At 39.8% G+C, this 13174-nt stretch overlaps 3 protein-coding genes across 3 annotated transcripts; all 3 read right to left on the reverse strand.

Annotated features, from left to right (window-relative positions):
• Positions 1-1243: 1243 nt before the first annotated feature.
• On the reverse strand, positions 1244-3353 carry LOC139217549 (gap junction Cx32.2 protein-like). Its single transcript, XM_070848886.1, has 2 exons — positions 3112-3353; positions 1244-2639 (listed from the first exon to the last, which is right to left on the reverse strand). Exons 1-2 carry the CDS (start codon positions 3331-3333, stop codon positions 1986-1988), a joined length of 876 nt encoding a protein of 291 aa, XP_070704987.1. The 5' UTR covers positions 3334-3353; the 3' UTR covers positions 1244-1985.
• A 2085-nt stretch (positions 3354-5438) lies between these two features.
• On the reverse strand, positions 5439-7568 carry gja13.1 (gap junction protein alpha 13.1). Its single transcript, XM_070849333.1, has 2 exons — positions 7475-7568; positions 5439-6824 (listed from the first exon to the last, which is right to left on the reverse strand). Exon 2 carries the CDS (start codon positions 6795-6797, stop codon positions 5940-5942), a length of 858 nt encoding a protein of 285 aa, XP_070705434.1. The 5' UTR covers positions 6798-6824; positions 7475-7568; the 3' UTR covers positions 5439-5939.
• Positions 7569-8865: 1297 nt separating this feature from the next.
• Positions 8866-10794, reverse strand: gja11 (gap junction protein, alpha 11). Its single transcript, XM_070849902.1, has 3 exons — positions 10666-10794; positions 10319-10504; positions 8866-9441 (listed from the first exon to the last, which is right to left on the reverse strand). Exons 1-3 carry the CDS (start codon positions 10792-10794, stop codon positions 8866-8868), a joined length of 891 nt encoding a protein of 296 aa, XP_070706003.1.
• Positions 10795-13174: the final 2380 nt, after the last annotated feature.

Raw genomic sequence — 13174 nt, forward strand, 5'->3', positions numbered from 1 at the left:
ACTGGCCAAAAATATTAGAACACCCAGCTGCTAAATGCGTCACTATGTTGACCAGTGGTCGTTAACTAGTCAGCAGCTGTGTCGGCGCTGAGCAGGTCGGGAACAGTAGTTTTTTAAGATAATTCTCTCTCGGTCCGTCACTACGAGCCTCCCCTCTGACTGTCATGTTGTAATTTGTAAAAAAAAACCTACCTAAACATACCTTAAAAAATGTGGACGACGCTTAAAGTTTATTAAGATGAAAGTTGAAGTTGAGGAAAAAAGTCGACGTCTCCTCAACAAGGTAACAAGGACACATCAATCATTATTTTTTTTTAATGATTATGCTATAAGGCTAACTTAGCTAATAGTTAGCCTGTGCAGCAGACACGCTGAATGAAACTATGCTAACGTTCATTCTGTCTCTTGTCAACTGATGAATGTACATTTAATGTTTGGGCCTCAACCAACATTTTCATTGTCGATTAATCTACCGACTATTTTCTGTCACACACCTTTTAAATATTCTGGAAATGTCCCTACACATCTTTATCCTTGAATTTGACTCAAGAAGTCCCAAAGCGACAGCTACCAAATATCCTCTTGTCAATTTGTGTTCCCAGGACACCATTTTCCAAGATGTCTGCCTGATTAAAACCTGAGACACAACCAGCTGATTTTAAATAGCTTGTTTTTGTTATTAAAAGGTAAGTTTCAAACAATTTCCTTACCATATTTTATGAAAAAGTTGATATGAAACAACTTCGAAAAGTAATGCTGTGACATATATTTAATATTTCAGATCTTGGTGGGGGAAGTATCTCTAAAATAAGTTCAGAAATGTGTTCCTTGTGGTCCATTTAGTCTGTTTTATCCCTGATAATTCTACTTAAAGGAGAAAAGGGTCCGGGTTCTTATGGGTTAATCCATTTGTTATTTGGCCTCTAAAATGTCAGAAAATACTATAAAGTGTTGATCAGTGTTTCCCAAACCAGGTGACGTCCTCAAATGTCTTGTTTTGTTTGCAGATATTCACTGACAGATATTCAGTCCACTGTCACAGAGTAAAGAAACCAGAAAATATCTATGTTTAAGAGGGTGGAATCAGAGAATTTTGACTTTTTTTTCTTTAAAAAGTACCCCAACTATAGAAAGATTATAGAGATTATTTTAATTTGACTAGTCTATTCATTGTTATAAGGCTACTTTTTTGTAGCTCTGTGCTTTTAATGTGTTTTCAACCCATGAAAAACACATGTGAGTCCTTAACTTGCTGGATGTTAAACTTTATTTCTTCATCAGCTTTGTCTGCTGCCTGGTCTGATGGTAGCAGTGATTTACAGTGATTTCACAACATACCTTCTGGTGATACTGCAACAAAAACTGGTATGCAGTTGGAAATGTAAACTTAAGGCATGTGTTAGTGTAGTATTTGCTCAATACAATTCTTTTACAGGTAATCACAAGGCACACACAGTCATATTAAAATACAAAGAGTGAAATAAAAGATTTATAATTAAAATATTTACAGTTCCAGAGCGACAACAGTCCTTCCACACTGCTTTAGAACAACAGCAAAAAAATACTTGTTGCACTACAAAATGGCTTTTAGCCAATGCAAGGTGGTGCAGAGACACAGAGGTGTCCGCAGTCAAGTTAAAGGGTCAGATCCCTCTGATATCCAGCCCATGAGGTCACATTCGGCAGTCAGGACAACAAATGTTAACCACAATTACAGATTCGCCACTAGGGGGCACCAATGTTTAAACTAGCTCATGAATTTGTAAGTACAAAACACAAATGAATGTTTGTTACTGGGCTATGTATAAATTGTCTACATGTACATCTCCAAATTTGTGTCATTTTCAGTATATTTTAGGCATCGCATAAATAAATAGCTCTTACTGAAGTTTTACATTTTGGCCATGGCAGATTTAGCCCTATTTTTCCCTCCTTTTTCCTCTGTAATTTGCAACATTTTGCTCACTGGATCTAAATGGCATTCTTTAGGCTGTGCTGTGGCTTCCATCATGGAGTCTAAGCTTCTCATTTTTCATAAGACTGCCACCATTTAGTGGGTGAATGGGGATAGCAGAAGACGGCACCGTTTTGGACCTTCGTCTCGACGAGCGAGAACACGCCAGGTAGAAGATCTCGGCTACGTTGAGTAGAAGAGAGATGCAGGACACTACGAGCATGAAGATGATGAAGATGGTCTTCTCTGTTGGCCGAGACATGTAGCACTCCACAGTGAAGGGACAAGGGGCTCGGGAGCAGACGATTCTTGGGTCCATGACGAACCCGTAGAGGTAGTACTGCCCCACAATGAACGCCACCTCCAGAACGATTCTGAAGAATATGGAGGTCATGTAGTTTCCCAGCAGGTTGCCTTTTATCTCGACGTGGCCTTTGTCATCAGAGTACTTTGGCACTTTGACGATTTCACTGGAGTGGGTCTTCATGTTTTCTCTCAGCTTATTTTCTTTGTGGATAATGTGGAGGACGTGACCAAGGTAGATCAGCGTCGGTGTTGAGACGAAGATGATCTGGAGGACCCAGAAGCGAATGTGGGAGATTGGAAAGGCGTGGTCGTAGCAGACGTTCTTGCAACCAGGCTGTTTGGTGTTACAGACCATGTTCGACTGTTCATCCCCCCACACCTGTGATTTTCACATTAAAAAAAAATGTCATTATTATATAAATGTACAGCAAACGTAATAGATTTTAGCACAAATCATCCATCTACCAGTGTCATTCTGGAGGTCCTCAGAAGATTGTGCCAGTTAGAATTATAGGTGGCTGTACATAGATAAAAAGTTAAAGAAAAATATGCTGTCATCAAGCAAACAGGCTAATTTAGCAAAGAGGTGATTCTTATTCTCTTGCTCAGTGCATGCTGGGATAGCCTCCAGACCCTGTGACTCTTTAAAGGACGGCAGTAAAGAAACTGATGAACCAGACTGGTGGATGAACTCTATAAAGATATTTATTAATTTAAAAATGTTTCAATATTACTAAAAGGTATTCAGGAGCTGTGGACCTCTGTTATGTGTTATTTCACTTAAGAACTAACATCTCAGAAAAGTAATTCAGTTAAATATAAAAATATAGCATAAACAAAAAGAGGGAGACCTTCTCAGCCCCGGCTCCGAGGATCATGATCCTGAAGATGAAAAGCACGCTGAGCCAGACCTTCCCGATGACGGTGGAGTGAGACTGGACCTTGTCCAGCAGAGAGGACAGAAAACCCCACTCTCCCATGGTGTCTGATCTGATAGGAAACAGCAAATTAAAATAAGGATTAACATAAAGTAAATGGCATTTTTTAATTAGTTCATATCCATCATATATCATTATTATAAGTGAATTATGATATTCCAGGCATTTACAAACTTTAGACTCCAGTCAGATGGAGAAAAGCTTCATTAAGGAAACTATATAATGACTGCCAATAAAGACGATCAAATTGCTAAGTTTTTGAGAACAGAAGCATGATTTGTGATTTTTATCTTGTCGCTACTTATGTAATCATCGCTGACGCCTAATTAACCAGCATCATTTTTATTTTCCACATTACATTCAGAACATAAATTAGATTTTTAAAGCCCTCTATTATTTTTTAACACATAGCATTCGGTGCTGTGAAGAATGATTATTGATTAACATGAAGGGTAACGCATTATCAACAATAGCAGACGCTGTATAGTGGTTAGGAGACACTATCTCATGTTGTAAAAAGGCTAATCTACTGTACAATATGCTTAGAATGTTTAGAGGAGCTGTAAAATCCATTACACAACAAAGACTTATCTAAAGCTATCTTGTTATATGTGATTGGATGGGAAGATAGGAGGATTTACATTCCACAGATGTTTGTATGCGCCTGCTGCATCCACATGTAATTTTTTGTCATAAGAGTGAAAAAAAAGCATTTAAGCGTGTTTAAGTGAATCATCATGACTTTGTCTAGTAAGAGTTAATAAAATTTGTCGAGCGGCATGTAAGAATTGCCAAAAATTCTGAACTCTTGGCGAAGCTTTCATACTCCGATTTTGGCCAAATAAACGTGTAAATACAAACATTTTTATTCTCATGTATTATGGAAAAAGCATCAGTCTGAAAGATCAAGTGGTCTGAAGAGGTTGTCTGTGCTCTGGATTTGACATTTATACTAACATAATTATAACAAATACCACAAATAATACCTAACAAATATTATGTGTAAATGATTTCAAAAAGAATTCACTGTTGAATTCAATATTTTAGACATTAACCAACATATAAAAGAAATTAAATAAAGAGATGTAGACCTTACCTCTGAATTCAAATGGTCCTCTGTACAGAGCAGTCACCAGCTGTGGGGCTGAATGACAGACAGCCCAGCGCACCGAATCAAACCTGCCTACGGTGCCTTGAACTTTAGATCAGATGAAGTTGTGCAACGGTCTGAGCTGTCACGTTGTCATGACATCTGGAAATGATAAATCTCAAGTGGACAATTTTGGGCTGAGCTCTGAAAAGATTGTGCAGGTTAATGATTGGCAGTGCTTTAAACGAAATTCTTGAGCTCACGGTTTCCCTACAGCTGTTTCACGTCATTTTCCATTAGCACCACTGTGTGACGTTTGTACTGATGTTATTTCAAAAGTTAAATCATATATACCAACACATTTGATAGAGAAAAACACCCAGAATACTCAGTTTTTTGGCACTTTGTATGTGATGAGATTTGCCAGTTATGTACAAAGTGAGTATTTTTGTGAAATAAGCAGAGTCAGGGACTAAAGGGCACAAGCACAATACCATGAGCACATGTACAGCCCAGTGCAATAACCCTGCAACGAGCACTATGTGAGGCTTGAACAGGCACGTTCATATTTTGTCGAGACTGTGTCAACAGAAGTTTTCAGGGTTTTTTTGTTCAGGCTGTGTGATTTAGACAAAGTCTGAGCAAACCTGATATTATAAGCTTCACAAAGATGCTTTTGTTGTAGGGATTTTGTATTGAATTGAAATATGTTGAGCAGGTAAATCTTTGTGCAGCACCTGCAGTTTTTTATGGATGTACATGATCCTCTAAATATGTCCCACTTTGGGTTCAGTCTTGTCCATCTGATGTAAATGTCCCATGTAAACTCATCTAAATGCAAAAAAACAAATCGCTGGTTTCAAATGTGAATATTCTCTGTTTTTCTCACTGTTTTGTGATACTGGATATCTTTGGATTTTGGACTGTGTGGATAAAATATAAGAGATTTGAAAATGTCAAGATGGATTCGGAGAGGCTCTGACATTTTATAGACCAGACATTTAAACAATGAACTGAGAAATGCAGACTAATGGATTTAAGAAAGTAAATCATTAGCTAGCAGTTAAGTGTGAATGAGGCTCTTTGAAAGTAAGATGTTTAAAGTGTAAACCTGTCATCTGGAAATAATTGAAGAAGTCACAAAATAGTGTTTTTTATCCAACTTTAGTTATTTATTAAAAACAATACAGAATACAACAATGTATCACACAACAGACTCTTCATCACAATCACCGTCATCATCATCGTTCAGTAAGTAAATTATCTCAGGTCCTAGATAATGAACATGGCAATAACTTAAAGGACACATTCAATAACTGGGCATAGACAAGATTCTGCTCATTCATAGATTAACAAGAGAGTATCAAAGAAGATAAATACATTATGAATATTGCACCGTTTCCATTGTGAGATTTCCAGAATACAAAATAAATGTAAAATTCCAAAAACTCGGCAAAACAATTTATTTTCTCAGCCAGAATATCACTTTCCTACACAATGACAAAGCTTTTTCTTGATGTTCTGCCCTGATTTTTTTCGGCTTATTGTGAGAACTCTTCACTTCAGTCTCTCAGATGTGTCTGAACAGGAACCTGTGTGGCAGAAATGTGAAACGAGCATTTAATACATTATAATGGTCAGGTCAGTTGGTTTAATGACCGCTCAGCAGCCGTTTCTCCTCTTTGGCTCCATCCAGGCTTCCACCAATGCTCTGGCTGTTCTCCAGCTCCATGTTCATCTTGTTCTGCTTGAGTGCTTCCTCCACCTGCCACCTGGGAGCTGACAGGCTGGCGGGGTTTTCGGCTGACGTGATCTTGTGAGTGCGAGGCCTGGACCCACATCTGACTCTGGTGCAAATCAGGTAGAACACCTCGATGACGTTGAGAAGCAGGGAGACGCAGGCCACCACCAGCATAAAGATAATAAAGATGGTCTTCTCTGTGGGTCGGGACATGTAGCACTCCACAGTGAAGGGACAGGGCTTCTTAGAGCAGGGGAACATGGGGACCATGATGAAGCCATACAGGTAGTACTGGCCCACTATGAAGGCCGCCTCGATGATGATCTTGAACACCAGCTGGGTCAGGTAGCTCCCCAGCAGGTTCCCCTTGATCGTCACCTTTCCCTTCTCATCTGTGTATTTGGGCATTTTGAGGAGCAGGGTCCCGCCGGGGCTCGCCAGCCGCTCCCTCAGCTTGTTCTCCTTGTGGATGACATGCATGGCGTGGCCCAGGTAGACCAGCGTTGGCGTGGCGACGAAGATGATCTGGAGGACCCAGAAGCGAATATGCGAGATGGGGAAGATCCAATCGTAGCAGACGTTCTCACAACCAGGTTGCTGAGTGTTACAGACGAAACCCGACTGCTCGTCCCCCCAGACGCTCTCAGCACCCGCACCCAGAACCATGATCCTGAACAGGAAGAGGACACTCATCCAGATCTTCCCAATGACTGTGGAGTGGGACTGGACCTTGTCCAGCAAGGCTGAGAGGAAACCAAAGTCTCCCATCTTTATCGGTGGTGATCAGTTACTGATCTGTGATAAAAGGAAATGAAGTAAATACTCGAGTTAATACAATCAACAAACTTAAAAAAAAAAATTTAATGATCAGACACCTATTACCTAAGACAATCACAACTTAGCCGTAGAGGAAAGGTGCTTGTTGTTTTTAATGTATAACATTTTTTTTTTCAAAGATCAGAGCCTCAGGAGTCCTGAGCCGGTTGGTCAATATTTTCCCAATAATCATTAATGCGAATTTTGAACGGAGGAACAGACGACTCAGCGAGTGGCGTGACACTAATGAGGCACAGTAGAAGTAGGCTGTCACAGAGATAAAACTATGAAAGAACAAAATCAATGAAAAAAGTAGCAAAGGTAAATGTAAGTTTAACAATCCTATATCGACAACATAAACAATTGCACAATTATAATGATATTTATACTATGAACATCTTAAACTTGTGTATGTTTTTGTCTTTATGACTAAGAGAAGAAAGTAATGTCATTAACATTCCAAAGTAAAATAAAGACACATAAAGACAAAAATATATATTTAAAAAGAAAAATACTTCTATTCTGTAAAGTGTTTGTCAGAAATATTTAGTCAATCACAAAATCAGTTTTTTTGAATTGAACAAAAGATCAGCTGTGTGTAGCAGAGAACAATGATCGTTGCATCTTACCTGCTGACCTGGTCAGAAAGGACTGTGCCTGGCTGGGGCAGATCCCTAAGTTAGAAGTTGGACCTTGGAGTTTTGTGGTGGGTGAGAGCAGTGGGACCGATGAGGGATGACATTGCATAACACACATCTGGGCTTAATGTCACGTTGTACCCGTCAGCAAACAAGAGCAGAGAGGGTTGAGGAAAGACAACAGTGTATAATAATTGACAGGCGTTCAGGATCACACTTGGAAGCCAAGATCTCTCTCAGTTAAATGGCTCTAAATGCTTGAAAGCGAGTAATCATTACAACAGTGATAAGTAAGGCTGCTGCTCATATTTACGTATTATGTGTTTGACTGGGGATGCACTGATACATTCCTCTCTCTGTCGAAGCTCTTCTATCTGGGTCCAGTCAATATAGAGACACAGTAAAGCATTTTGGTGGCGCTTTTAAGTTGAAATTCATAATTTGAGTTTGGTGCAACATGCTGAAACACTTAAACAACTAAATTGCTTCCTGTTGAAAACAGGGAGACAAGAAACCTTCACCCAGGTGTATTTTTATTTGGTTTGTCTTGACTTTTATTTAGTGTTTGAGTATAGTACTTCTAATTTTTCACTGTACTCGAGTAATTCCATTTTAAGATACTTAATAGTTTTACTCCGCTACATTCTGGAGGCAAATATTGTACTGCTTACTCCACTTAGTGTATTTTCTAGCTTTAGTTATTACTTGCATTGCAGATTTAAATGATTAATTAAAAATATAAATCAATGAAGAAATGATGATACTTCTACTTGTGGTGGTTTTACTAGATTCTGAATGCAGGCCATTTTACTTTCAGCAGAGTATAAAAAAAAACTTTATTCTTATCTTAATACCTCTAACATCGCTGCTTTAATTTGGTATTCACATTCACCTACTTCATAAGAAAACCATTGGCACATTTCAGAGACAGATTAGGTGGGAAAATATGTTGGAACAGCAGTGTTATCGACTACAGACCACGTTTATCATTCACGGTCTTTATATCAACTCAAAAATGTTATACTGTGAAAAATATGACAAATGGTAAGAAACAATCGAGCGGCTGAGGATAAAAGACAATGTGAATCTGAATATGAGGTTTATTGAATCAAATCGAATACCAAAAAATACACAGAGAAATAATCTAACATGTTTTAAAATCATGTGAAAACATGGTTTGTTATTTTCATATTTTGTCACTTGAAGTTTTAAGCAACATTTTGCATGTGACCAACTCCTGTTTACAGAAGCTGGACACTTTCCCTCCCTCCATCTTTATCTTTATTTGCACACACACACACACACACACACACTTTCCTCCCCAAAGTCACAGCACACAAATACTGGACTCAGGTCGCACAACCTATCACTGCCTCCATGCTTCAGATGTGGACCTCCCCTGATATGCTCTTAGCGGCCTCGCTGACCCCGTTCACCCCTAACTTTCGTCCTTGGAGCTCCAGCTCCAGATTGACACAATTTTGGATCACCTCGCTGTGGCTTTTAAAAGCTTTCTTTTCCGAAAGCGGAGGTGTCACCGGGGTCACGGTGTAGTCCTGCCTCCTCGCCATGCACTCCTTCACAGCCTTCACGCACAGGTAGCACAGCTCGACCATGCTGAGGACGAGGGAGACGCATGCTGCCACCAGCATGAACCAGATGATGACCGACTTCTCCGTGGGCCTGGACAGGAAGCAGTCCACCTTGTGAGGGCAAGGTGAGCGGGAGCAGACGTAGCGAGTCTGGAGGGTGAAACCGTAAAGAAAGTACTGACCCACGATGAACAAGACTTCCAGGACAATCTTGGCCACAAGATGGAGGACGTAACTGCGAAGGAGACGGCCGCGGATGCTGATCTTGCCCGTGCTCTTGGTGTACTTGGGAACTTTGTAGCCCCTCCTAAGAAACAGACTGGCCTGGTCGTCCAGCTCGGCCTGCTTCTTCATCCTCTCCTTCACCTTGGGTTGGAAGAGCGAGAGCACAGAGTTAGATATTTTCCAGTCATTTGAAAAAGGCTAGCCCCTTTTGAAAGTAATCAGGTGAAAGAAGCAAGATGGACACAACTGTATTTTGACAGTGTGAAGATCAGGATGAGATACAGACTCATGTAGTTCAAGCTACCACATCTCACCAGCTAGCCGACATTCACTCTTATTTTAGCTTTCCTATGAAAAAAATTATCTAGCTGCTAGATGCTCCACATTCTTCACCAGCATCTTACTAACGTCCTTGTGCACAGGTAGCGTATCTATAGTGGGCCAGTCAGAACGATTTCGCTAGAAACAGCCGTCAAAGGGGGTTTCTGCGACAGTAAATATGTACGGTAATAATTATTCGAGTAGCGGAGTTGGTGATTATTCTTTGTAGGCTTGGCACTATGAGTGGCACTACAATTTTAAGATAAGATAAGCCTTTATCCTGAGGGGGGAAAGATATTGCAGCATCACAAGGACAGAAAAAAGTTCAGATAAATAAATGATGTAATTATAAATAATTAGATGTACCTGAAATAAAAATAGGAATGGAAATACAAAAGAAACCATACAAGAAAACTCAAAGTTTGAAGGCCTAAAACTAATAGCGAAGTACTGGTCCACGTGAAATGTCACAGTGGTGTCTTCAATTGCAACAAAGGACATTACACACTCATTTCAGTTCAGTCCATGTCGTATGTCACATTGTGGCACATATCCAGGTTGGCATAATGACAAAAATGGTCCCAAGAGGATTCTTGGGGACTATGTGGATCGTGCTGCTGCCTCTACAGGCGTGGCAGGCATGACAAATCCCATTTCCCAGTCACACTATCACACTACGCCCACAGCGGTGGCACACCTTCTTCTCGATGTGGATCACATGAAGGACGTGGCCAAGGTACAGCAGCTTCGGAGTCGCCACAGCAATAATCTGAAGGACCCAGAAGCGAACATGAGAGATGGGGAAGGCAAGGTCATAGCAGACGTTCTCACAGCCGGGCTGCTGGGTGTTGCAGACAAAGTCAGATTGCTCATCGCCCCACACCTGGACAAGATTAGAGGAAAGACGTGTTACGTAACACTACACACCTCAAAGAGTTTCAAGTGTAGTTTACTGCCCTTTACTTCAGAATGATCATTAAGGGCTCTTGTGCTGCCTCTGGTTTCCTGTGAAGCGTGTTAGTGCTACTGAAGGTGTGACCAGACCTTCTCTGCGCCTGTACGCAGGACCAGGATGCGGAAGACAAACAGCACGGTGAGCCAGACTTTGCCGATCACTGTCGAGTGGCTCTGCACTTTATCCAGCAGGCGGCCCAGCAGATCCCATTCCCCCATTTCAGTCGCCAGTTGTCCTGCTTTCTGAGAAAAATAATCCATGACTCACATGCAGACTGTGTAGCATCTGCAGTCACCTCTGAAGGTGCACGTGCATTATTTAACAAGCCTACACATAGTTACTGAAGAGAATATTTGGTGAATAGAACATGTGTAGTCATGTTTTATGGATTTCATTAGTAACACTGCTTGATTGGACATGTCTTTGTCATTTTGCAGTTATACAAAAGGTTAGACAGAAATCATTGTGTGTAAAGTCAGAACAGGCCGACTCTCTCACAAGGCCAAACTTTATCATTTCTCGCAGTCTTGTGAGTTCGCTGATAAAAGCCACGGCTGCTGGTTCCAAGTCTTCAAAACATACTTATCTACTGGAAACCAAGACCTCAACCTTGGTTAAAACCAACCACTGCAAGTCTTGATTCAGCGAATGTGAGACGTAACCAGACTGACTTGCCTGAGTAATTATAACCGCTAAGTTTATATTATTTTTATAAATATCTTTGTCATTTCTAGGGTTTCTTTTACATAATGAATTGTGTGTTCAGAATTTATTTGGATCTTTTATGGTTCCTTCATAAGACTTTTTTTGCTGTATTGTTTTGTCCATTGATTCAATCAGAATGTTCGACTGTTTGGTAGCTGTTAGAAATTTAGATTTTATAGATATCATGAATACAGTCAGATTTTGTTATTTCTTCTTTTCATTCCTGAATGTCGCCTCTAACTACATTAAATATTATATCTGCTACAGAGTCCCACTTTATATACAAATGGCATACATATTCACATTCAAATTGGGATGTTACAAATACTGCAAAGTGGTTTACTATAAAACATCACCTTATTCCAAAATAAATCCATAAATCTACAACTTTTTCCAGTCCATGCTCAGCGCAATAGCAGGTACCTTTTTTTTTTTTACAAGGTAAAATAAGAGAGAATAGATGTGTATTTTTTAAATCAACTTACCGGTTAAACAAACCCACAGAGAAAAAAAGGTGGATGGAGAGAGCGATGTCGCCAGAGTTCGACGAAGAGGGAAAGTGAAGAAGAAGCTGTGTTTTCATTGTTCCTTTGGCGTCTTATCTGGAAGGACACCATTCTAACCACAACATCAAACCTCCAGTCCTAACACTGAATGTGAGTCGCTGGTAAAAAAAAAAAAAAAAAAAAAGACGTCTCGTTCTTTTACTTGTATTTATTATAGAAACAAACCAATGGCTTGCAGTTGCATGCACTGTACTCTACTTAACTCTACCATCCATATTTTCATATTACCAACATACAACATGACACAAAAGGTTGGTGAACTGAAGGGAAAACCCAAATAAATGAGAGGGGAAACAAACCCAGATGCTTCCATCGAGGCCTTGAGGGCCAAATGATCTACAATCAAATGCTGTGGCCAAATCAGTCACCAAATATCACCATTCAGCAGCTGCTGTGGAGCTTTCTACTGTATGTACATGTTCTGCTTCGGCAGATGAGTTTGCCCTCTTGTTGTGGAATTGTAGATGTTGAAATTTTCTTTTTTTTTTTTGTCAACTTTCCTTTCATGATGACTTAAAAGTTGACCTTGCCCTTGGACACCGTTGTACTCACAAGATCTTTTTACTAGCACATCCGGAGCATTTTTTTCTACGTTGCGCTATTTATCTAAAGCTTTGTGTGCTTTATGTATTCTTCATCCAGTTCACTCCTTCACCTTACAAACACACTTGGGATTTTTAGCAATCTGCAATATATACTCCATATTTACAATGTTTTTCCGCTATGCTACTGATTCTCAAGGATGTTCAAACGACATATTATCACAGGCAGTTTCTATTAAACTAAAAGCATTCAGTCTTGTCTTTTAATGTGTTAAAAGTGTTTTCTGTACCATTATTTAAAATGTCATTTAACTGCCATTTGTGTTGTTTTGTTCTTATTTTCTTGATTCCACTTTTTAGGCTTCAATATTTGCGTGAAAAGGACCAATATGAATGTCATTGTCATTATGGGGTGTGTTACACCATTTCCTTCATTTCTTATGAATTTTTACATACAAACTAACAAAATTCAGCCAAGATTTTATTGTTTGACACAATATGTATGAATAATATTGACAGATACTTTATATTCACTAATTCTCATGTGTTCAATGCTCCAGCGCAGGTTTCCTCTGCAACATGTGCATTGACAGAAGACTGCACCTCATGTGTGTTCACCAAGTTTACAGACAGTCTCTGACCTGGCTGCTCTGAGGGGGGGGGTCACAGGCTAAACTCTGGCAGCTGGTATCTGTTTATGGATGTAAATGATTTACCAACACCAACCTGATGTTTTAAGAGAAAAACAGAGCATTTGTGGCCTTCAGCATATAGATGACACACAC

This window comes from Pempheris klunzingeri, chromosome 18, assembly GCF_042242105.1.
Source record: "Pempheris klunzingeri isolate RE-2024b chromosome 18, fPemKlu1.hap1, whole genome shotgun sequence".
NCBI classification, from domain to species: Eukaryota; Metazoa; Chordata; class Actinopteri; order Acropomatiformes; family Pempheridae; genus Pempheris; species Pempheris klunzingeri.

Excerpts from the sequence above, each read along its gene's own strand:
- LOC139217549 (XM_070848886.1), bottom strand. The coding sequence starts at position 3,333 with ATGATATATGATGGATATGAACTAATTAAAAAATGCCATTTACTTTAT. Across the intron at positions 2,640-3,111 it reads TCGGAGCCGGGGCTGAGAAG|GTGTGGGGGGATGAACAGTC; the intron begins GTCTCCCTCTTT and ends TGAAAATCACAG.
- gja13.1 (XM_070849333.1), bottom strand. The coding sequence starts at position 6,797 with ATGGGAGACTTTGGTTTCCTCTCAGCCTTGCTGGACAAGGTCCAGTCC.
- gja11 (XM_070849902.1), bottom strand. The coding sequence starts at position 10,794 with ATGGGGGAATGGGATCTGCTGGGCCGCCTGCTGGATAAAGTGCAGAGC. Across the intron at positions 10,505-10,665 it reads TGCGTACAGGCGCAGAGAAG|GTGTGGGGCGATGAGCAATC; the intron begins GTCTGGTCACAC and ends AATCTTGTCCAG. Across the intron at positions 9,442-10,318 it reads TGATCCACATCGAGAAGAAG|GTGAAGGAGAGGATGAAGAA; the intron begins GTGTGCCACCGC and ends TTCCAACCCAAG.